Genomic DNA, 22390 nt, shown 5'->3' with positions numbered 1-22390 from the left:
ATTATCTTCTGTGTCTGTGTTAATTGGTTTCCCTTTTCTTTGTTGAAGAGGGTCTGTGCAATCCTTCTGCCTAGTCCGCCATCTTGCCCCGCGAAAGACGTCTCTTGATGCAAAAGCAGGAGGAGTTTATTCGGAGTTCCAGCGCGCTGGGGCTCGACTCATATCCCACGCAGGGGCAGAGGAGTAGAGCCCATAAATATGAATTTAATACTGTAATCTTTCCAAAGTGATTTTGTTTTCATTTTTATGGTATTTTTATTTCATTCATTTTTTTCTTAATGAGATTAGATGCTCATCATGGGCAAGGAGAAGGACATAGTTGTGTTTTGGCTTTTCATTTTCCAGTTAGAATTTTTTAAATAGAATCATTTAATTTGATTCCATAAAGCTGAGCAACAGAAACAATGATTTTTTAAAAGCCTTGCTAATTAGTAATCTTCCCCTGAGATCTACATTATTATATTTAGGGTTTTCATTTTTTCAGATTTTTCTTTAAAATTTCAGAATATGATTTATTTATTTACTTATTTTTTTCAGCTTCCATATGAAAGATCTAAGATCTTCCTTATCCAAGTCCAAGGCCATTGCAGTCAAGGCAATTCTGACTCGTAGCAACCCTATAGCACAAAGTAAAACTGCCCCATAAGGTTTCCTAGGCTCTGGTAGCGTAGTGCCTAAGGCCTTTGACTGCTAACCAGAAGGCTGGTGGTTCAAACCCAGCAGCCACTCTCAGAAGGAAGGTTGGACAATCTACTTCCATAGTGATAACCTGCTTCAGAGACCAAGGAGGGGTCTCTAGGAGTCAGATATGACTCTACGGTTATGGGTTTGGCTTTGGTTTGAATCTTTATGGGAGAAGGTTGATGGGTCTTTTCTCCTGTAGAGTAGCTAGGAGATGATAACAGGTGACCTTTAGTGAGCAGTCAAGTGCTTAACCACTTGGTTATACCACCAGGGCTCTTTTCCTTATCCAAGTGTCATTTAAATGAAAGCATCCTTCAAGAAACCATTTCTATGAAATAGTAACAAATGAACATTTCCAACCAGTTTTGAGTTGTTGCTATGACGTTAATTCTTTTTTAATTATGTGATGGATTGGGACACAAAACATTTATTTAGTTAATATGTTGATTTTACCTCAAATAGAAGAAAAATCTACAAATCTGTTTCTTTGAAAATGTCTTAGAAATAAACAAATATTTACAAAACTTAAGAGTTTAAAGCATTTATTAATCAGTTTTTTCTCATATTTCTTAGAAGGAATGACTTAGTTTGTGTGAGCACATCAACCTTTTGAAGAATCAGTTCCCAATTTCTTAATCTTTTTTGAAAATGGTCATTTCTTCAAAAAATAGTTCTTTTTATTTCGGCCCATGATAGCTCCTTTTTCCATGTACTGTCCCTCCTATTGGGTACCTACCCATTGTTGTCAAGTCAGTTCTGACTCATGGCAACCCCATATGTTCTAGAGTAGAACTGCTCCATAAGGTTTTCTTGGGTATGCATGATATTTATGGAAGCAGGTTGCCATGCCTTTTTCCTTAGCACTGGTAGGTGGGTTTGAACCACCAACCTTTAAATTAATGGTTGACCATAAACCATGTGTTACACCTAGGGACCTTAGCTAGTATCTGGTTTACAGAAATCTCATGGTTTAATTAAATTTACATTTAGGTACTGAAGAGAAGAGACTTGGATTGTGTATCTAAAACAACTGCTTATAATATTTTTTTAATAGAATGACCCAAATGCACATGGTGATTTTTTAAAAATAAATAGAGCATATGAAGTACTCAAAGATGAAGATCTGCGGAAAAAGTATGACAAATACGGAGAAAAAGGTCTTGCAGATAATCAAGGAGGCCAGTATGAAAGCTGGAACTATTACCATTATGATTTTGGTAAGATAATAAGATTATTATGAAGTTTGTTTGTTATTTGAGTGAATTTAGAAAAGTTCATTTTGTTTTGTCACTTAGCTTACGTAGTTAATAAAATCACCTTGACCTTCTCTTTAGAATATGTTGGGAGTAGAATACAAAAGGAAAGTAAGTCGGTTGTTAGATATTATCTGTAGAAAGACATTTGTCATAATCTTAAGAAATTTTGAAATAAGAATTGCTGTTCAACTAAAAAAACTATTTGCATTGGAAGTTAAATATTGAAGCCTTTCAGTTTAGGCAGTCATATTTTCTAAGCTCTAATAGTGATCTCGTCTGTAGAAATGCTGCCTTTCTCATATGGTTTAAGGCAGTGACAAGAAAAAGAAAGAAAGGAGGCAAAAACGGAGGAAACGGACCAAGGGAGAATGAAAGTGGCCATTGGTATCAAGGCGGAAAGGGGTCATACAATATCCAGTATTTCTCCTATCATTAATTAGCCTCAAATGCAAGCTAAGGATTGAAGTATAGTTTTATAATTAACTAAATAAAATACTATAAACTTATGTTTGGAGATTTTGTTTCTCAAGACTGTCTCTTCAAATAGTATTGGCTGGTAAATTCCCTACAGTTTAAGTCTGTATCAGGGATTGGCAAACTACATCTCACAGGCCAAATCTAGCCTGTTTTAGTAAATAAATTTATTAGAACCCAAGTACTCTTATCTGCTTATGTGTTGTCTATAACTGCTCTTAAACTTAAAGGGTAAAGTGAGTAGTTGCTACAGAGACCATACGTCCTATATAGCTTAAAATTTTTACTATCTGGCCTCTACAGAAGAAGTTTGCTGATCCCTGATGTATAGGTAAGGAGGTACTGTAGTGGTTAAGACATTGGGCTGCTAACCAAAAGGTCAGTGTTTCAAACCCACCAGCTGCTCCACAGAAGAAAGATGAGGCAGTCTGCTTCCTTGGAACCTAGTGGGATTCACTATGAGTCAGAATCAACTTGGTGGAGTTTGGTTTGGTTGGGGTATAGCTATCACTAATATTATTTGAGTATTTTATGTAGTGTGAGAAATCTTCTTACATTAGTGTTAATTATTGTGAAAAATTTATATTTATGAAATAAGTTTGTCTCTACATCTACAGATATTCTAATTATGTGATTTTTAGTAATAGAAAATATTTTTAAATGATACCTCTTCTAAGTAACCATATAATATGAACACCAAGTGAAACCTGTATAGTGCAGTTAACAGTAAGGAGCCCATGTTAGTTTTCTGATTTTGATGATGAACTGCAGCTATATAACATGTCGTCATCAGAGGAAGCCAGGAGAAAAGTACACAGGAGTCGGTACTGTTTGTGCAACTTCCTGTGGGTCTATATGTATTTCAAAACAATAAGTTTAAAATATATATAATAGAAATTTTCTTTGAAGATGAAATTAAATAAATACTAAGATACCAACCTCTTTTACCTGTGATGACAGTCGGTATCAGGAACCTAATATTACATGTTTAGATTGTTTTTCAAATGTATCACCAATGGTATTATTTACTTTGGCTTTTCCTTTAGCAATTTGTTGCATATTCTTCAAATTTGAGATTACAAATAATCTGATTTTTGGATGATTAAGAATCAAGAGTGAGTAATTGTTTTCATGTGAGTTTGTAACTGGTAGTGAAGTTTTCATTTTATGATTTTGATGTGCTTCTCAAATTAGGTATTTATGATGATGATCCTGAAATCATAACGCTGGATAGAAGAGAATTTGGTAAGTTTGGAGACACAGGATTTTCTAAGATTAGTACAAGTCTGATTTCTTTTCTAAAACTCTTGGGAACAAATATTTTCTATATTATATTGAGAAATTTTGGGGGATTTCAGAAGGGAGTGAAAGTATGTGAAAGGTGCCCTGGTGCCAAAGTAGTTACAGCACTCAGCTGCTAACTGCAAGATCAGCTAACTGAAGGAATCCATCGTCTGCTCCACAGGAGAAGGGTGAGGCAGTCTGCTTTCGTGAAGATTGACAGTCTTGGAAACTCCAGGGGGCTGCCCTGCTCTGTCCTGCAGGGTCACTGTGAGCTGTAATCAGCTCAGTGGCCTGGGCCTTTAGGTGTAAACAGGGTGTACGGAGTCTGTGGCTGGTGCACATGGTTACTGTGCTGGGGAGTTCGAGGCCGCCCAGAGGTGCCTCTGAACACAGGCTTCTACTTCCGGAAACATCAGCCATTGAAAACCCTGTGAAGCACAGTGCTGCTCTCACATGCATGGGGTCACCGTGAGTCAAAGCAGACCTGACAGCAGCTGACATTTAACGTGTGTGTTAAAAAACACTCCTCACAGAATCTGAGGCAGTATACCATAATGAAAACATTAGTATTTCTGTAGTAGAATCTGTAAGTATGCAAAATGAAGTAGATTTAATTTGACCTGTGATTGGTGTAAAAATAGACTTCTATAAAAATATCGTTCTGTATTTTCCTTTATAAGAAAATTATAAACATTGGATTAGATTCTTACACTTTCAAACTTTGTACAGCTATCATTTAAACAAAAAAAAACAGCAACAGTATCCTGAAGTTTTACTGAAGAAAAGAGAAGATGGCAAGTATGGGTAGTATCACGTTGTACTTAGTACTGTCACATAGCCTATCTGATGTGCATCTCCCTATGACCGTTAGTTTCCGTTAATTTTAGTTATGTAGTCTTGACTTCCTCTATAACTTAACAGGTAATTATAGAGCTATTATAAGATTATGTAAGTTTTACTTCAGAGAATATACTGGCAGGGTCACTGATAATCTCAGATCAACTTTATCCGTACAGTGATTGAAGTTATTCAGAAGCTGAGCTTTGGACATTGCGAGGGCTGGTCACTTCCCAGTTCAACTTTATTTACAGGACACTTCCTTAGATGTGTCCTGAACTCCAGTTTTGGTCCTGTAACCTCTTGAAGTCCCTGGGTGGCACACATGGTTAAGTGCTTGACCATTAGCCAAAAGGTTGGTGGTTCACAGCCACCCAGAGGCACCTGGGAAAACAAGCAGTCTGCTTCCAAAAGGTCACAGCTTTGCAAACCCTATGGAGCAGTTCAATGCTGCACACATGGGGTCACCCTGAGTCTGACTGTGTCACAGCTGACAACAGTAAGAACTTCATGAAAACTCTTGAAAGCTCTGTTCAGCTTCCTGGCTCTCAACTACCTCTTCTAGAATTGGCAAACACTGCTTTTTCATTTCCATCTCCTTTATCTTGACCCTTTAGTTATTACATTGATAACTCTCTGCTTTCAGCTGACGTATTTCATGGTTTTTCTAGTTTTCCAGTTGTTTGCAATGGGGAGAGTTCATCCAAATCACATGGTTCACCTCTATCAATAATAGAACCCCAGAATGTTCAGCTTCGTACAGAAAATAATGTTTTGCATTCTTTCTATTAAACATGTTATCTTTCTATTACACTATACATTATGCCAGTGTATCGGTGATTATAAACAAGTTCTAGATAGTAATTCCAAAACAAAACATCTCACACTTACTGGTTATTCTGAATAGTAACCGTACTATACAGGCATCCTGTTGAAGACAAGTTCAAGGAGTTAAAGAGAAGCTCAAAGCCCCTGTGCCTTTTCTTACATTTTTCTATGCCACCAGAAGATATTAGCTGTTCTAATGTCTTAATACAATTTTAAAATGAGTAAAAGTTCATTTATTTTGCATCAGGTCATCTTACAGATTATGTATATAATGTGCTGTTGACTAGACATTATGTGATCTTCAAATCAGTTAATTGGCATTAATGTTTTTAGTTGTTAAAAATCTTGATTTTATATTTTTCAAACAACGTAATTTTCCAGGATAAATGTCTCAAGCAAAGATTCAGTTTTATTCCCGACCTCTCCCCTGACACTTTGTCATACAAGCCTCCTACTTGATTCTCTCAGATTTTAAAGCAGCTATCAGAATTACTTGACTGACCACATACTTAACCTTTGCCACTTCTTTATAGCTTTATAGCTTTGGCATTCAAGTGTGGGCTTGAGACAAAAAAAAAAAAAAAAAAAGATCATTTCTTTAACAGTTGAAATGTTTTCTTCTTTCTATGGAAAAAAAATTTATAAAAAATGGTAAAGGCATTATGGCTAACTGCATTTTTAAGATTCCAATCCTACCAAAAAAGAAGATTCCTTAAACTAAAATGTGCACGGACCTTTAGGAAGCAATTCTGAATTGTTTTGGTCTTCTGTACTTGCAGATGCCGCTGTTAATTCTGGAGAGCTGTGGTTTGTAAATTTTTACTCCCCGGGGTGTTCACACTGCCATGATTTAGCTCCCACAGTATGTATCTCTTTACGTCTTGAGTATTATTGAAGTTTTTTATTTCTAGTTACTCTGTTAAACGAGATTTGGGTTTTGTTTTTCGGTACATTGTGATTTATTTTTCTATTAATGTAATTATAAAAAAGAATTAACAGATACTTTCACATATGTGTGGTTTTTATGTGATTAAAAATGTTTCCCTCAGGAACTCTGAAGCTCTGGTAGCATCGTGCCTAAGGCATTTGACTGCTAACCAGAAGGCTGGCAGTTCAGACCCAGCAGCCACTCCTCGGAAGGAAGGTTGGGCAATCTACTTCCGTAGTGATACTGCCTTGGAAACCCAAGGAAGGGTCGCTATGAGTTGAATCGACTCGATGGCAGTGAGTTTTTTGGGTGTTTTTTTTTTAAGAATGTGTAGCTTGAAAACTTCAAGGGAAAGAAAATGATTTTATCAGAAGAATATATGTTGCTTTTCTCTCATAGTGGAGAGACTTTGCTAAAGAAGTAGATGGATTACTGCGAATTGGAGCTGTTAACTGTGGTGATGATAGAATGCTTTGCCAAAGGAAAGGCGTCAACAGCTACCCCAGCCTCTTCATTTTTAGGTCTGGAATGGTAAGGGATAATGTTAGCATTTTTTTTAATTTGTAGAACTTTATAACAAGTGAAATACTAGAGAAAACACAATATGTGAACTTGTACAATGTTTTTATTTTTAAGTCTTATTTTAGGTGCCATCTATGAGGCTCTGTAATTATAGTAAACATTTTGGATTATATTACGGATGCTTTAAGATGCTGTTACTTTGACTTCACTGTGCTTCAGAGTTAAATATTTCCCAATTTCAGTTTTGGTCTTAAAATGCATTTATTTACCAATGTATATAGTTTATGATTTATAGGTATTATCTCAATGAATATAAAGCTGTGATACCCTTTTATTTTTTTCCTTTCAGTTTTCAGTAATGAAAACTATTGTAAATAGTGTTGTTAAAATGTCTTCCATTGAATCTGTACAATCAGATTCTCAGAGTATCATTTGGATATATGCCATACTATTGGTAAACAGATCTTAATGTATTACTCAAAATAATGTAGAAGCAAAAGTATGGTATTATTTTTAATGAGCTCTAGAAAGAAAAAAGTAAAAGATGTTTCTCTTTGTATTAAAAAAAAAATAGGCTGCAGTGAAATATCATGGTAATAGATCAAAGGAAGACTTGGTGCGTTTTGCCATGCAGCATGTTAGAACCACGGTGACAGAATTATGGACAGGTAATTTTTTTTCTTAATTTGCTTGATTTTTAAGGTTACTTTGAAATTGGTATTTTAAGTTTTCTAGTGACAATATTAAGGAGCTCTGGTGGTATAGTGGTTAAGGTTTTTGGGTACTAAACAAAGGGTTGATGGTTCCAACCCACCAGCCGCTCCATGGAAGAGAAATGAGGTAGTCTGCTTCCATAAAGATTTACAGCCTTGGAAACCCAGTAGGGATTGCTAGGAATCAGAATCAACTCAATGGCAGTGAGTTTGGTTTTTGGTTTTTTGGAGTGACAATATTTACGTTCTAGTCATAATAGTGGTATTTTAAAGTAACTTTTCCAAGCTTCTTAAAAGGGAATTGTGTCATTGGCTCTGACCTTTGCTAAACAGTGGGCATTTAACAAATGAATTCTATTTAGATAGAAATTAAATTAAGATGTGGAAAATGAGTATGAGATGGGGTTAGGTAGAAAAGTCAACTTTCAAAGTACAACTAAATGTTTAAAAATATAAGTAATTCATTGCTTTTATAAATACATTACATCAGGCAGTAAATTAATTCCTATGCAATTTAGTTTTAAAGTTTAAAGGCTGTTTCTTCTAATCTTAGGCTTTTAATCCATCAAGTGACTTTAGTTAGATAAGGTAATTACTCTGAACTATCCATGAAATGACCTCCACAGTATTTACAACTACAGGGATGTTCATGGCATTCATTGAATACCAGTTTTATCTCAGAAACTGTGTTAAATACTAGGGCTGCACTGTTAAAATATATACTTCCTGCCTTTAACAATCTCATATTTTAGTGAGGGGGACATTTGTAAACATTTAAAAACCATTGTGGTAACTATTATGATTGAGGTAAACTTAGGTAGTTAAATATGCAGGGTATAAAACAACCCACTTGAGGAAAGGAAAGTTAAAAAATACTTCTTTTAAAATAGAACATATCCAGTCATCTTGAAAATTAATAGTAAGTCTTAAGTGATGATTATGTGTTTAGGGAACTGGCAGACTTCCCTGTGAATCGGAGAAATCCCAGATCACAGATGGCCTTCCTTGCCAGTTTGAATTTCTTTCTTAATGAAATAATGAAGTTAGATTTTATATAATAAGAGAAATGGGGAGCTAGTGAGAGGGAATTTGATGTGCTCAAGAGGATTTTCAGAAAGTTAAATGGTGGTACTCAGAATAGATGGCAAGATAATGAGATTAGAGGGAAGAACCTTTTGAAGAATGTTTCCATTATCAAGTAATATGTGGTGAGAAATTTTCTTAATTTTCTTTTAAGGAAATTTTGTTAACTCCATACAAACTGCTTTTGCTGCTGGTATTGGCTGGTTGATCACTTTTTGTTCCAAAGAAGAAGGTAATTTTATTTGTTATTTTGGTATGATAAAGAGACCATGACATTTTAATTTTATGTGATAGTTTTTAAGTGTTAATGTAATTCATTCCTCATTACTTGAAACTATAGTTTATGTCCAAGATTACAATATTTTATTTAATGAGTATTTACTTTTTCCATTATTTTACATATAAGTGGTTATAAAATTACTAATTTTTTAATGTATCAGTAAACAAGCTTATCAGCTTAACTATACTCATGATAAATTGTTCCTTCAGGTAGCCACAGATGTATTTGATAGTTTGCAGAAATAACTAGTTGTTGGCAGATGATGTAACCCCTCCAGAAATATAATTTATTTCAGTATTAGGTTTTGCCTCATAATTTTGTACATGAGAAATTAATATCTGTTTGCCTCTTAAATTACATCTTTAAAGAAGACACCTTCCCATTTCTAAGAACCTCACCCTCAGGGAATTCAGTTGAAAATTCAGTGTGCGACATACCAAATCACAAACTAAATTCTATTTAAATAATGAAATTGGTCAAAAATAGATGCCTATATAACAAAAGATCTTAATTTGTTAATACAGTTTCATGTTCAATCCCAATATAAGTCTTTTCCCCAGACTTCACTTCTCAAACTTTATGGTGCCAAGTTGAGAAGATGCTACCTTACATCTAAAGTCAACCACGCACCCCATCCAATAAGGTCTATGTTAGGGGGGTTTGGCCTTGCAGCAAAATCTGCCTTAACTTAGCCTGTCGCCAAGAGGTTGTCTCATTTTGCCCTGAGGCCCAGAGTTCTCTTCATCTACACACATAAACAAAACGTTAAAAAATTCTTTTTTCTTTTCACTGTAGATAAATTGCTTTTGTCTATCTCTGGTGCTGCAAGCTCCCTTTTCTCTAAATCTACCTCATCCTAACCCAGTGTTAAAGATTTACATAACTTTCATATAATTAATGAATAAGCTTTGTTAAGATTTTATTTTATTTTGAGGATCCTTTACGTGTTTTTAAGGCACTCTGGTGACACAATGCCTAAGGCATTTCACTGCTAACCAGGTTGGAGGTTCAAACCCACTATCCACTCCACAGAAGAAAGATGGAACAAACTACTTCCATAAAGATTTACCACCTCGGAAACCCAAAGGGGGTCACTATGAATTGGAATCAACTCAATGGCAGTGAGTTTGGATTTTTTTTTTTTTTGAGTTACATGTCTTTATCAGATAAAAACTCACTGCCATTGAGTCGGATCCAACTCACAGCAACTCCTCCTTGGATTTCCAAGGCGGTATCACTACAGAAGTAGATTGTCCAACCTGCCTTCCGAGGAGTGGCTGATGGCTTTGAACCACCAGCCTTCTGGTTAACAGTTGCATGCCTTAGACACTATACCACCAGAGCTCCCCTTTATCAAATAGGTCCAAAAAATAAAATAGGTTTTATTTTCCCAAAATCAAGGGAATTGTTAAGAGAAAATTGAAGGTAAGATCCTAAAGGAATGCTTGAGAGAAAATTACTCCTTTTCCCTGTTGCTAGAAATTTTGGGGCACTAGGAGAAAGAGTGAAAGAATGTGTATGTTACTATAAAATGAGACTTTGACCATTGATCACTATCTAGCTAGTATATTAAATTTTCAATGTATACCAGTAGAGCCCAGTTAATTGCCTTAGAATCAGCATGGCAGTTTGGGGAAAAGTTGAATGAAGCAGTATCTCAATAACTTAAAATTGCCTCATAAGTTTTTTTCCCCCCAGATTGTTTGACTTCTCAGACACGACTCAGGCTTAGTGGCATGTTGGTAAGCATCAGTCATTTTGTAAACTTTGTCACCATGTTAAATACATTTAAAAACAGATTTCAGTTATTTTCTTTGGTAGTTTCTTGAACATGTAACTCACTTGTAATCTTTCTTATTTTCTGATAAATATCTTCATAGCTACAAATGTCTTTCTATCTAATTAGCTATCTTCCATAAATTTTGCCCATGTGGTCCTTTTATTATTGTTCACTTCCAAGTATTTTGTAATTTAATTATGATTTCATTCTTGACTTAAGAGTTATATATTGATATTTTTTTTTCTTACTCTGCTTGAGAGTTATTGAACATCTCGAATCTATAGATTAATATAGTTCATCAATTGTGGAAAATTCTCAGCTGTTACTTTTTCAACTATTGTTTCTGTCCTATGCTCTCTCTTGTCCTGGAATCCCAAATAAATGTTTGTTAGATCTCCATTTATTTACCAAGTTTCCTGGTCCAGAAATTTTTCCCGAACTTGAAGTTTTGAGAAGTGTACTTCACATAGAGGATTTTATTGCTGATTAAAGGAGCTTAGCCACAGTGGGTGAAAACTGGACAGACATTAATTTAAATGCACATATAGACACACCATAGACTGTTTGATAAACTATATGATAATTATCCAAAGTTATAATGCAAAGTTTTGTATAGTAGTTTGATTTTTCTTAACATCTAAAGATATTATTGAAGAGCCCACTTTCTATGCACGATCATAAAAGCAGTTGTCTGAAAGTAGATTCTTAATCTGAGAAAACTAAAATTCGTTATCTCAAGGTATTGAGTGCTCTTTTTAAAAAAGTTTTAAATTTATAATGGAAAAGTTATATTTTTAGCTAAGTAAAGCCAAATTCTTTTAACTTTTTTCTTCCATTTACAACACAGCCTAAAAATACTATTTTTCTTTCCATTTCAGGATGGCCTTGTTAATGTAGGATGGATGGACTGTGCCACCCACGACAACCTTTGTAAAAGTTTGGATATTAAAACAAGCACCGCAGTCTATTTTCCTTCTGGAGCCACTTTGGTATGATTTGCTTTAAAACAATTGCATGTAAATATGCACACACAGTCAAATGTAACGTACTGTTTTATCAGGAAGAAATGAATCAGTTTATATTACCTGATTGTGAAACGTTTAATTATTTAGAACAAATATTTCTAGCATTCTGTTTAACACATACTTAGTTTGTAGTGTCTGTTATAAGGATTATTTTCAAACTAGTAAACTATTATACTTTTAAACTCTAAAGTATGGAGTACACTCTTAGTTAAATGAAAGAACATTTATACTATGCATTTTCGTTGGTTTCCATTTATTTGTATATTTTCTAATGTTAAATTACAGGTGGATGATTTGTAGATTTGGCTGAGCCCCAAATATCTATATTTACAACATGGCCTAAAAATATTTTTTTTAGTCATAGCTTTTTTAAAGCTCCCTGTGGGATTCTGAGCAAGCCCTAGAGGCACAGTGTTACAGCTTCGGCTGCTGACTAAAAGGTTGATGGTTTGAACCCAGTAGCCATTTCACAGGAGAAAGATATAGCAGACTGCTGTAAAGATTTACAGCTTTGGAAACCCTTTAGGCCAGTTCCACTCTATCCTGTGTGGTCACTATGAGTCAGAATCAACTTGATGGCAGTGGTTTGGGTGGAATTCTGATGTAAATTCAAATTTGGAGCTCTCTCGATGTGGCTCACCTCCCTGGTTTTATGAATGAGTAAATTGAAGTTGTACCTAGTTGTCAAGGAACTGAAATAAATAATGGGATATGGAATGGATCCATAGGGAATTCCAAAACAAAGTAAAGAACCTCTGATAAAAGACAAACTGCCTTTAGTTTTCTGTTTTAATTTTGTCTCTGATGATAAGATAGCTAGCAAATACTAATTATAGAAATTCAAATATAGTTTTGAAATGTGTGAAGAAAGAAGCAAAATTCCCTAAAAGCAAGACATCCAAAGATAATCACCATCAAATCTTAGTAAATATACTTCATATCTTTACTTAAATATATCTGCAATTATGGCTTTGTGCCAACATCTAGTTTGTATTTGTGGTTCAGACCTCTGTCCTCCATTCCAAATATATGTATCCTACTGATAATGTCTGTAACAGAAGTTGAACGTCCCTATAAATCTCCACTAGGGTTTTCCCCCCACCACTCACTCATCTGTCAGTTTGTCATACTACTGTGGCTTGCACGTTGCTGTGATGATAGACTGACAGAGTGGCCATATTCCTTACCCTTTTACATTCATCGTCGAAAAGAACATTTCAGATCTGTCTTGAAGTAACTGTGCTGTCAGTCATGGGACAATAGCCACACACATGCAAGAAAGACAAGTTAATATGAGTATTCAAATTTACACACCAATCACTAATGCCAAAGATGAAGAAGTTGGAAGATTTTTACCAACTGCTGCAGTCTGAAATTGGTGAAACATGCAATCTAGATGCATTTGTAATTACTGGTGGTTGGAGTGCATAAGTTGGAAACAAAGAAGGATTGGTAGTTGAAAAATAAGGCTTTGATGGTGGAAATGACATTGGAGATCATGTGATAGAATTTTTAAGACCAACAACTTACTAATTGCAAATAACTTTTTCAACAACATACAAACGACAGCTATACACGTGGACCTCACTAGATGCAATACACAGGAATCAAATTGACTACATCTGTGGAAAGAGACAAAGGAGGTGCTCAGTATCAGTACAGGGCTGGGGCTAACTTCAGAACAGACCATCAATTGCTCATATGCAAGTTCAAGTTGAAGCTGAAAATTAAAACAAATCCACCTGAGTCAAAGTATGACCTTGAGTATATTCCACCTGAATTTAGAGACTATCTGAAGACTAGGTTTGATGTGTTGAACACTAATGACCAAAGATTTGTGAGATGACATCATAGACATCTTACACGAAGAAAGCAAAAGGTCATTAAAAAACAGGAAAGAAGGAAAAGACCAAAATAGATGTTAGAAGAGACTCTCCAAGTTGCTCTTGAGCATGGAGTAGCTAAAGCAAAAGGAAGAAATGATGAAGTAAAAGAGCAGAACAGAAGATTTCAAAGGGCTGCTCAAGAAGACAGTATTATAATGAAATGTACGAAACTCTGGAGTTAAAAACCAAAGGGAAGAGCACACTCAGCACTGCTCAAACTAAAAGAGCTGAAGAGAGACTGCAGGCCTCCAGTCGCACTGTTGGAGGGTTCTGTGTGCGAAATATTGAGTGACACAGGGAGCATCAAAGAAGATGGGGACAATACACAAGAGTCACTGTACAAAAATCGGTCATCAGTCAGCCATTTTAGGAAGTACAGCATATGATCAAGAACCAATGATAATGAAGGAAGTAGTCCAAACTGCGCTGAAAGCATTAGTGAAAAACAAGCCTCCAGGAACTGACAGAATACTAATTGAGATGTTTCAACAAACGGATGCAGTACTGGAAGTCTTCATTCATGCCAACAAATTTTTAAGATAGCTGCCTGGCCAGCTGACTGGAAGATAGCCATGTATGTGCCTGCAAAAAGGGTGTAGGGACAATGTCTGATCTCTGATTTCACAGAGGGGGAAAAAAGGATCAACAGCCCAAGGCTAATTCCTATGAGACAGATTTCAGACATGCCTCTACCTTCCAGTCTTTTCACCTATTGTGACACCAAGCATCCCTCCCACAGCACTCTACTTCTTGTCTGGGTTCGATAATTTATTGTAATGGCCACACAGAACTCACAAACAATTAGGGAAGTAGCAGGTTACAATTCAGGATCAGAAACGACTCAGGATACTGTTCTTCCATCAGAACAGCCTTTTCTCAGCCATGCCACAGGTACCTTCTCCCTAGCCTGGGCCTCTCAGCCCTGCAGCCCCTTGGCCTCTGCCTTGGGCTAGTGTTAAAAAGCTCTTTTAGCTCTGCAAATAGATACCCAAAGAGGCACCTCACTCTGCCAGCAAGCCTCCTGCCCAAAGGCATTGAGCTTTCTCACTGTGGGCCAGAACACTCACTGCTCTGTTTCATACCTGTCTCTTGGCTCTGCTGCCTGTATTGCTGCCTCTCACACTCTCTGTGTCACAGCTTTCTGTCTCCTGGATCAAGGAGGTTCAACCCAGGGATCTTGGGGCCAAAGGATGCACTCTACTCCTGGCTCTTCTTTCTTGATGGTAGTGAGCTCTCCCTTTCACCTCTGAGACGGCTCATCTTTCTTCTGCAGAATGGCTGGTGGATTCGAACCACTGCCCTTTTGGTTAATAGCCAAATGTCTTAATCACTGCACCACCAGAGCTCCTTCTTGCTTATGAGGGTAGGAGCTCTTATGAGGATAGGAAGCTAAAACAGAAGGGGAGATTGTAAAATCACAATTACTAAAGTTTGTTTTGTCAACCCCAATATATGTTTCCTTGATGTAACCATTACTGCACTCTGTAGCAAAAGTTATTAAGAACTAGGCCAGCAGTATAGTTGAGTGAAAATAATAAGCTGAGGAAAAAATAAGGGCAGAAATAAAGGAAATATGTTAGCAAGGAGATGTATGTCTTTTAGTTGTGTTTTAAATAAGTCTAAAATATATTTAAGATCAGTGTATTTTACAAAACTCATAGGTGGTTGTAATTTTAGAGATTAATGTTTTTGAAAATATCGATAATGAACACTAAGATCCATTCAAGTTTTCAAGTTCTGAGTTGTTATCAAACTATTAATTACTGGTTGAGGTAAAATAATTTCTTAAAACCGTCTGCCACCAAGTCGACTCCAGTTCATGGAGATTCCATGTGTGTCACAATAGAACTGTGCTCCGTAGGGTTTTCAGTGGCTGGTTTTTTGGAACTAGATCACCAGGCCTTTCTCCTGAGGCATCTGGGTAGACTCGAGCCTCCAGTGTTTGAGTTAGTAGCCAAGTGAGTTGTTGGCACCACCGAGGGACTTCCTGTGAGATGTCTTAAATAATCTAGTGTTATAGAAATTCTTAAAAGAATTTGTAAAGCATTGTCATTCTGTGAACATGGTTAACATTAGAATTAAACTGAACATAATCTAATTTTTTCCTACGATTCAGAAGTTAACTAGGATTTTATGCTTTTCTCAAGGCTGTTATAAAGATTTTCAATGAATGCACTGCACAATTAATAGAAAATTGCAGTTAAAGAAACCCCTAACAGTGGAATGTATTTTATAATGCATCTCTCATTTTTTTTTTAAGAAATAGCTCATTTATACAATATTTGTAATAATTGCTGAAAAGATATCATGCTTTTTTGGGGGGAGAAAGCCAGCATTTGGGATAAATGACTTGAAAAACTTTAACTTCTATGATTGTTTTCTTAAAAGTTCTATTATGGAAATAGAAAAAAATTAAATACAATAAATGGATATTCTTCAAAAACATTATAATATGATTCTCTTATTCTAGTTTCTTAATTCATTGGATGCTAAAGAAATATATTTGGAAATAATGAATAATCTTCCAGATTTTGAACTCCTTTCAGCAAGCACACTGGAGGTAATATTTTGATTAATAACATTTAATGGTAATAAATGTTGATAACATTTTCAGGTCTTAATTTTTTTTTTTTTCTGGTTTGTAAAGCCATATAAAAATACTTAATTCATGTGAGGTGGAAGACAATTTTGTCTGTTGTATAGTACAACCAGCCACAGAAATTTTAACCATAAAACTGTATATATGTCATTGGCAAAATTTTAAATTGAGTTATGGTCAGTGTAGTCAACAATAGTTGCAACAGTTGCAGCACAGATATTTTATTCACTGCCCTAACAGCTTAGAAGTTCAGAAATAACATAAAAGACTACTGTATTGGTTTAAAATTATCAGAATAAACAAATAGTTCCAAAAGCATGTTTTTATTTCTCACAAGCTATGAATCTCCAAAAGATGTCCTAGATTAAGCAGTTCTTTTAGTAGGATCTTTCTATTAGAACTGCTTTAAGTTTCTGTGCTTTGTTATCAAGTGAGGTATCTATAGTGAAGAAAAAGAATCTTATACATTTCTTTTACATAAAACTGACTTAATGCACTATTTTGTTGCCTGGGCTTTTTGTAATTTTAGTTTTTACATTAGATCACTTTCTAATTCAAAAACACTGCATAAGCACTATATGAGACATTTAAATCTACAACTAAAGAAACAGGCTCCAAATTGTATTATGTAGTTTAGAAGCAATTCAGTGAAAAGGTTTTACCAAAAAAAAAAAAAAGGCTATCCTTTTATACAAGATCCCATATAAAATAACCCATACAGTTTTTTCCCAATAGTGGAAATCTTTAAGTATCCTATACTAGAAAAAAAAAAAAAATTTAAGCTGTTTATTCAGTTCCACAGTGTATAATACAGCATTATGGGTCCCTTGTTGCTGATAACGTCAATAAAAACTACTTACAAGTAGTTCTGAGCACAGGAAGTGATACACCATATGAGCACAACTTCATTCTATCAGTTTATAATGTCATAAAGATTAAATGCATAAAGAGTAAATAAAAGTGAGGTGTTTTCGGTGTAATCAAAACATACATCTTGTCTCTGAGAAGACAATTTTAGAAGCTAATTGAAAACCTTCAGCACCAGCTTTGCAGTTAATTCTAGGGAAATAACCTGAGGGCTTTAAATACTACTTGAGTTTACTCATCATTTTACTTTGCTTCAAGCAGAAGCCACAGACAAATGTACTGGTGGTTCTGTCATGACTTCTGAAATAATGGATAACCTATCATTTACTTTGTCTATTTTACGTACTTTAATAACTACTTTTTAGTTCAAATGATTTTATATCTAAACTATCAATACATTAAATATTGTTATAAAATTAATTCAAGAGGCATAAAATAACTGATATACACAGAAATTCAAGTAAAAGAATATGCTTTACAAGAACTAAAGATCAAGTCAGACTTGTTGGTCAAAATCCTTTTATAATAAATACTATAGGCCTTAATATTTTCAAATCAGCAGTTTTATTCATTGCAAGAAAGAACTGAAAAGTGCCATTTCAAAGAATTACGTATAAGTAAGTTCTCGGTTGAACTCTAATTGCTAATTAAGGTTGAAAGTGTTGCTAATTAAGCCTCAGTCCTTTACCAGGAAGGCCTAGTCAGAAAGGCAAGATTTTGCTCAGAAAGCAACTTTGGATTTGCATTTGAAGCATTATGCTCTTGTTCATACAACTGTTTATGTTCCCTAAAGATAAAGCTCTGGTAGCATAGTGGCTAAGGCACTTGACTGCTAACCAGAAGGCTGGCGGTTCAAACCCACCGGCCACTCCTCGGAAGGAAGATGGGGCAATCTATTTCCGTAGTGATACTGCTTTGGAAACCCAAGGGGAGGGGTCACTATGAGTTGGGTCCGACTCGACGGCACATAACAACATAACAAAGATTAAGAAGCTGCTTTAGAAATAATCAATTTGTGGTGAAATCATTTATTTTTTTCTCCTTACTGAACCCAGAGATTTTTAGGTCTGCGTCCCTACCAAACCTTTTATTAAAACCTAAAATAACTCAAATCCCCATCCCTTGCAACACTCTACTGTGTGGTATATATTTTTAAACCTTATTTTTCCTTGATACAAACCATCCCTTCAGGATTTTAGAATTTAGTAGCTCTTGACCTCGTACAATATTATACAGTTGACATACATCGCATTTTTCCAAGTAAACTAGAAAGTAAGAGTATGAATGAATCTGACTTTTTGACAGTATTTTGAAGTAATAGGTAGGATGGTTAAAATTAACTAAGTCAAATAAATGAAGATCAGAATCTTTAGAAATTCCCATCTCTGACATTTGTTTCTCTTCATTCCTTTTAAGGATCGTTTGGCTCATCATAGATGGCTCTTATTTTTTGATTTTGGGCAGAATCAAAATTCAAATGATCCTGAGTTGAAGAAACTGAAAACTCTACTTAAAAATGAACATATTCAAGTAAGGAAAATGTATTCTGCCTAGCCTTGGTTTGTGTGCTTTCCTTTTTTTTTTTTTAATTTTTGTTTTGGTTTCGGTGAAAGTTTACAGAGAAAATACAGCAGTTGGTACACATTTTGTTTCATGATATTGACTGCAGTTCTTCACAATACAATTCCCTCTTCCTATTCTCTCCCTGTAGTTACCTCTTCCCTGTGTCCTTTTCTACACATTCCTGCCCCCGGAGCTAGCTCCGTGTGCAAATACTGCCCTTCTATTCTCCCTTGATTGATGGTTCTAAGGAGCAGATCTAGGTAATGTAAATGTTCACCCTATATGCCTGTCGTTTGGCTGGAAGCTGTGGGAGTGGTTTCAATTCCAGACCTGAAGGGTACGTAGGGCCCATAGTCTCAGGAGTCTCACCAGGCTCTATCAGACTAGGAAACCTGGTCTTTATGATTTTGAGTTTTGTTCCCACATTGTTCTCCCACTTTGTCCAGGATCTCCTGCACTGATCCCTTTCTGAGTGATTGACAGTGGTAGCCAGGGACCATCTAGTTCTTCTGGTCTCATGGTCTTACAGGCTGAAGTTTGCATGGTCCATTGTGTGCTTTCTTGTGAATTTGTTATATATAATTAAATTTTTAATAACCTAAAAAGTAACTCCACTAGAGTTTTATTTGAAGTTATGGGTTAAGAAGCCTCTAAGTGTGTTTGTGCTTGTGTTGTGTTTTCTTTTTCTATTTTTTTCTGTTAAAAACTGATCTGATACCTGAAAGTGGTTAACTTTAATTTCCCTGAGTAGTTGCCATGTGGTAAATTTGTAGCATGCGATTTTTCCAGAATATATATTATAAAAGAGTATTTTCCTTTTTGTAATTCTCATTGTTTCTACATGTGTACTTCTTGTCTGTTGTGTTTAAAAATTAGGTTATATAAATAAGAAGAACAATGAGTTTGAATAAATACATGAAAATCACCCATATTGCCACTGACAATAACCCTGTTAAGGGTTTGCTATATAACTAACCTTTCAACCCTTTTGAGAGTGTATATATGTGTAAGTACGTCTGCTCTTGCATATGTGTACACATGCATGCATATTGTAATCAGCACACACCTTGCCTCTGAGAGGAAAATTTTAGAAGCTGATTGAAAACCTTCAGCACCAGCTTTGTAGTTAATTCTAGGGAAATAACCTGAGGGCTTTAAATACTACTTGAGTTTGCTCATCATTTTACTCTGCTTCAAGCTGAAGCCACAGAGAAATGTACTGGTGGTTCTGAGTAGTTGCCATGTGTTAAATTTGTCTGTGTCCCTACTTTTTTTATGTATATTTTTTAATTGAAATGGATTCATATATATTGAGTTGTAAAATTTTTTCATTCAACAGTATCGTATACTTCATATGGCAATATGAGAGAGTGTGTATGTGTGTGTATTACCACTCCTAAGGCTAAGTACTATTGTACTATATGGTTATGCCACATTGTTTAATTGTTTGACTTTTTAAGTTGCTTACATTATTCTTTAAAGGAAGTAATGGAGCAATTGTCCAGTTATTTCTTAGTATGAGCAATTTTTTACTCAAAGGTTTTATATTTTCTTAAAGCTGATATAGAAACAATATTTAGTTCCATTTATTTGCTTTCTAGTGATATTTTGTGATTAACCAATTATACTTCATTTCTAGTTCATTTTATCTTTATGCCCCTGACTCATTTTTTCTTGATATTTGTCCATACCTTTTTTTATTAACAGATCTTTTATTTTAAATGTTGCAAATACTTCTCTCAGTTTATCATTTGCCTTTTAAATTTATGTATGCTATTTTTTTCCACACTGTAGCTAAACTTAGTGGGGTTTTTCTTCATTATTTCTGGTCCTGGTTTTGTACTTAATTAAGTAATCCTTCCTCACCCTAAGATTATGTAGATATTCCTGTATTTTGAAGGGTAGATTTCTGAAACAACTTCATATTTTTGGGAAATCTCTCAGGTTTTAAACTCTCTAGGAGGCTTTTATTAGCAGTAAATTGAGTTTTGGTATTAAATGTAAATGGATTTTTTTGTTTTGTTGGCCCATTAACATGTTGAGAACTGTGTTGAACAATGTCAGTTTTGAGTTATCTCTATGAATATTTAAAAATTGAATGGATAAGATTTTATGTTTCTCTCACATTGAACCTTAACCTTCTCTTTCTACTTTAGATTGGTAGGTTGGACTGCTCCTCTGCACCAGACATCTGTAGTAATCTCTATATTTTCCAGCCATGTCTAGCAGTATTTAAAGGTCAAGGAACCAAAGACTATGAAATCCATCATGGTAAGAAAGGAAAAAATGATAAATTCTTGTTATCTTTATTTTCATAGAGTAATTTTCTAATTCTGCTTTTTTGTGTTTTGTGTGAGTACACACTTTGTAAATACCTTTGCTCTCATTTGTTAGTAAATATGTTTCTTGTGGTTCTGTGGAGAAGGAGTTTTGAATTACATAGTTATTTTGTATTCTTTCCACTTTTTAAAATACTGTGTTTCTCAATATTTTGATCAGTGTTAGAGCAAAACCTTTGGGGACACTCAGCCTAATGAGTCAGCTGGGGTCCTGCTTGCAGTCAAAGTAAGCAACACCTGCAGTTTCCATTCCATGAGATGTCACATCTCATCCATTATGGAAAACTTTCAGATGTATTGTTTCTCCAAACTTTTCCATAAACTGCTTTGTTTTCTCTCTACATTTCTGTATTTCAACTTGTTTTAGACCTTAGTGCTGCACTCATTTAAGTACAGTCCCAATTCCTAGTGTTTGTGAAACTTGATAGTCCCTGCCCTAAGGAAAGTCAGATGTAGCAAAACAGACCCACTCATTGCTCACTACAGTACAGGTAACTGAATAACATCTTTATGAAATGCTTGTTATATATGAAAAGCACTGCTTTAGATGTTAGGGATAGAGTGTTGTAAGATATGGTCTCTTCTAAAGAAGTCAAGAATATACTCTAGTGTGTGAGGAAGATTTATAAGAAAATTGTACTGTCCATTGTATCTCAATTAGAATAAGATCAAATAAAGAGATTTTTGCATAGTATAGATCAAGAGGTAACATTTGAATTACGTGCAGAATGCTCAAATTCCCAAAGCAAATATGTGCAATAAATAAAGTGAGGCTTTCTCAGCAGAAGGATAAGCCCAACAGTAACTTTTTTCAGTGCTTTTATTTAAGCCAGATACTTTTCCAAATGCTTTCCTTACATGATCCATTTTTATCTTTGTAATAAGCCAGTGAGTGATAAAAATGAGTCTCAGAAATGTTCAATAATTTGCTCCATGTCAGGCAACTGGTAACTGGTCCACATTTTGAATCCAAAGCCTGGGTGTGTAGCCACAAGACCATACCACCTCATAGTGCTTGAAATGACCTCATAAGTGGATTCTTTTTTGCCTTTGAAATATCTCTGAGATCCCCCCCTTGTGTTCTCTGCCAACAATAGTTCAGAACCATCATCTCCTTAAACAATTACAATCCTCCTGTAGGATTGTCTGTCCTCTAGTCTTTCCTCTTGACAGTTGATGATAGTTTATTTGCAGAGTTAGTGCCCTAGAACACCATCCTCATGTCGCTTTTCTACCTAGACTTCTGATTGCTTTTAGAACACACTTAGAATTTCTCAGCATAGGAGCAATGATTTTGTCTGTTTTTGCTCAGTCCTCTAACTCGAGTACCTAGAATGACAGCTAGCATGTTAGAAACCCAATAAATAGTTGTACAACTAATAGCATACATTTATAATCTGCTTCTGCCAGTGTTTCTAGTCCCATCTGCTGCCTTTGCACCT

At 35.3% G+C, this 22390-nt stretch overlaps 1 protein-coding gene across 1 annotated transcript in view; it reads left to right on the top strand.

Moving 5' to 3' along the window:
* DNAJC10 (DnaJ heat shock protein family (Hsp40) member C10) overlaps positions 1-22390 on the top strand; it is a 59133-nt gene that overhangs the window by 7770 nt on the left and 28973 nt on the right. Inside the window, exons 2-14 of the mRNA XM_042780800.1 lie at positions 1739-1901; positions 3609-3659; positions 6143-6225; positions 6691-6822; positions 7388-7481; positions 8764-8841; positions 10588-10631; positions 11548-11658; positions 11704-11709; positions 13594-13614; positions 16051-16140; positions 18463-18576; positions 20766-20880. Coding sequence (XP_042636734.1) covers positions 1739-1901; positions 3609-3659; positions 6143-6225; positions 6691-6822; positions 7388-7481; positions 8764-8841; positions 10588-10631; positions 11548-11658; positions 11704-11709; positions 13594-13614; positions 16051-16140; positions 18463-18576; positions 20766-20880 — 1102 coding nt within the window. The remainder of the gene's footprint in view (positions 1-1738; positions 1902-3608; positions 3660-6142; positions 6226-6690; positions 6823-7387; positions 7482-8763; positions 8842-10587; positions 10632-11547; positions 11659-11703; positions 11710-13593; positions 13615-16050; positions 16141-18462; positions 18577-20765; positions 20881-22390) is intronic.

Source organism: Orycteropus afer, unplaced genomic scaffold (genome assembly GCF_000298275.1).
Source record: "Orycteropus afer afer isolate SDZICR_OR568_19922 unplaced genomic scaffold, OryAfe1.0 scaffold00001, whole genome shotgun sequence".
NCBI classification, from domain to species: domain Eukaryota; kingdom Metazoa; phylum Chordata; class Mammalia; order Tubulidentata; family Orycteropodidae; genus Orycteropus; species Orycteropus afer.
This window is presented reverse-complemented; position numbering and strand designations above follow the sequence as displayed.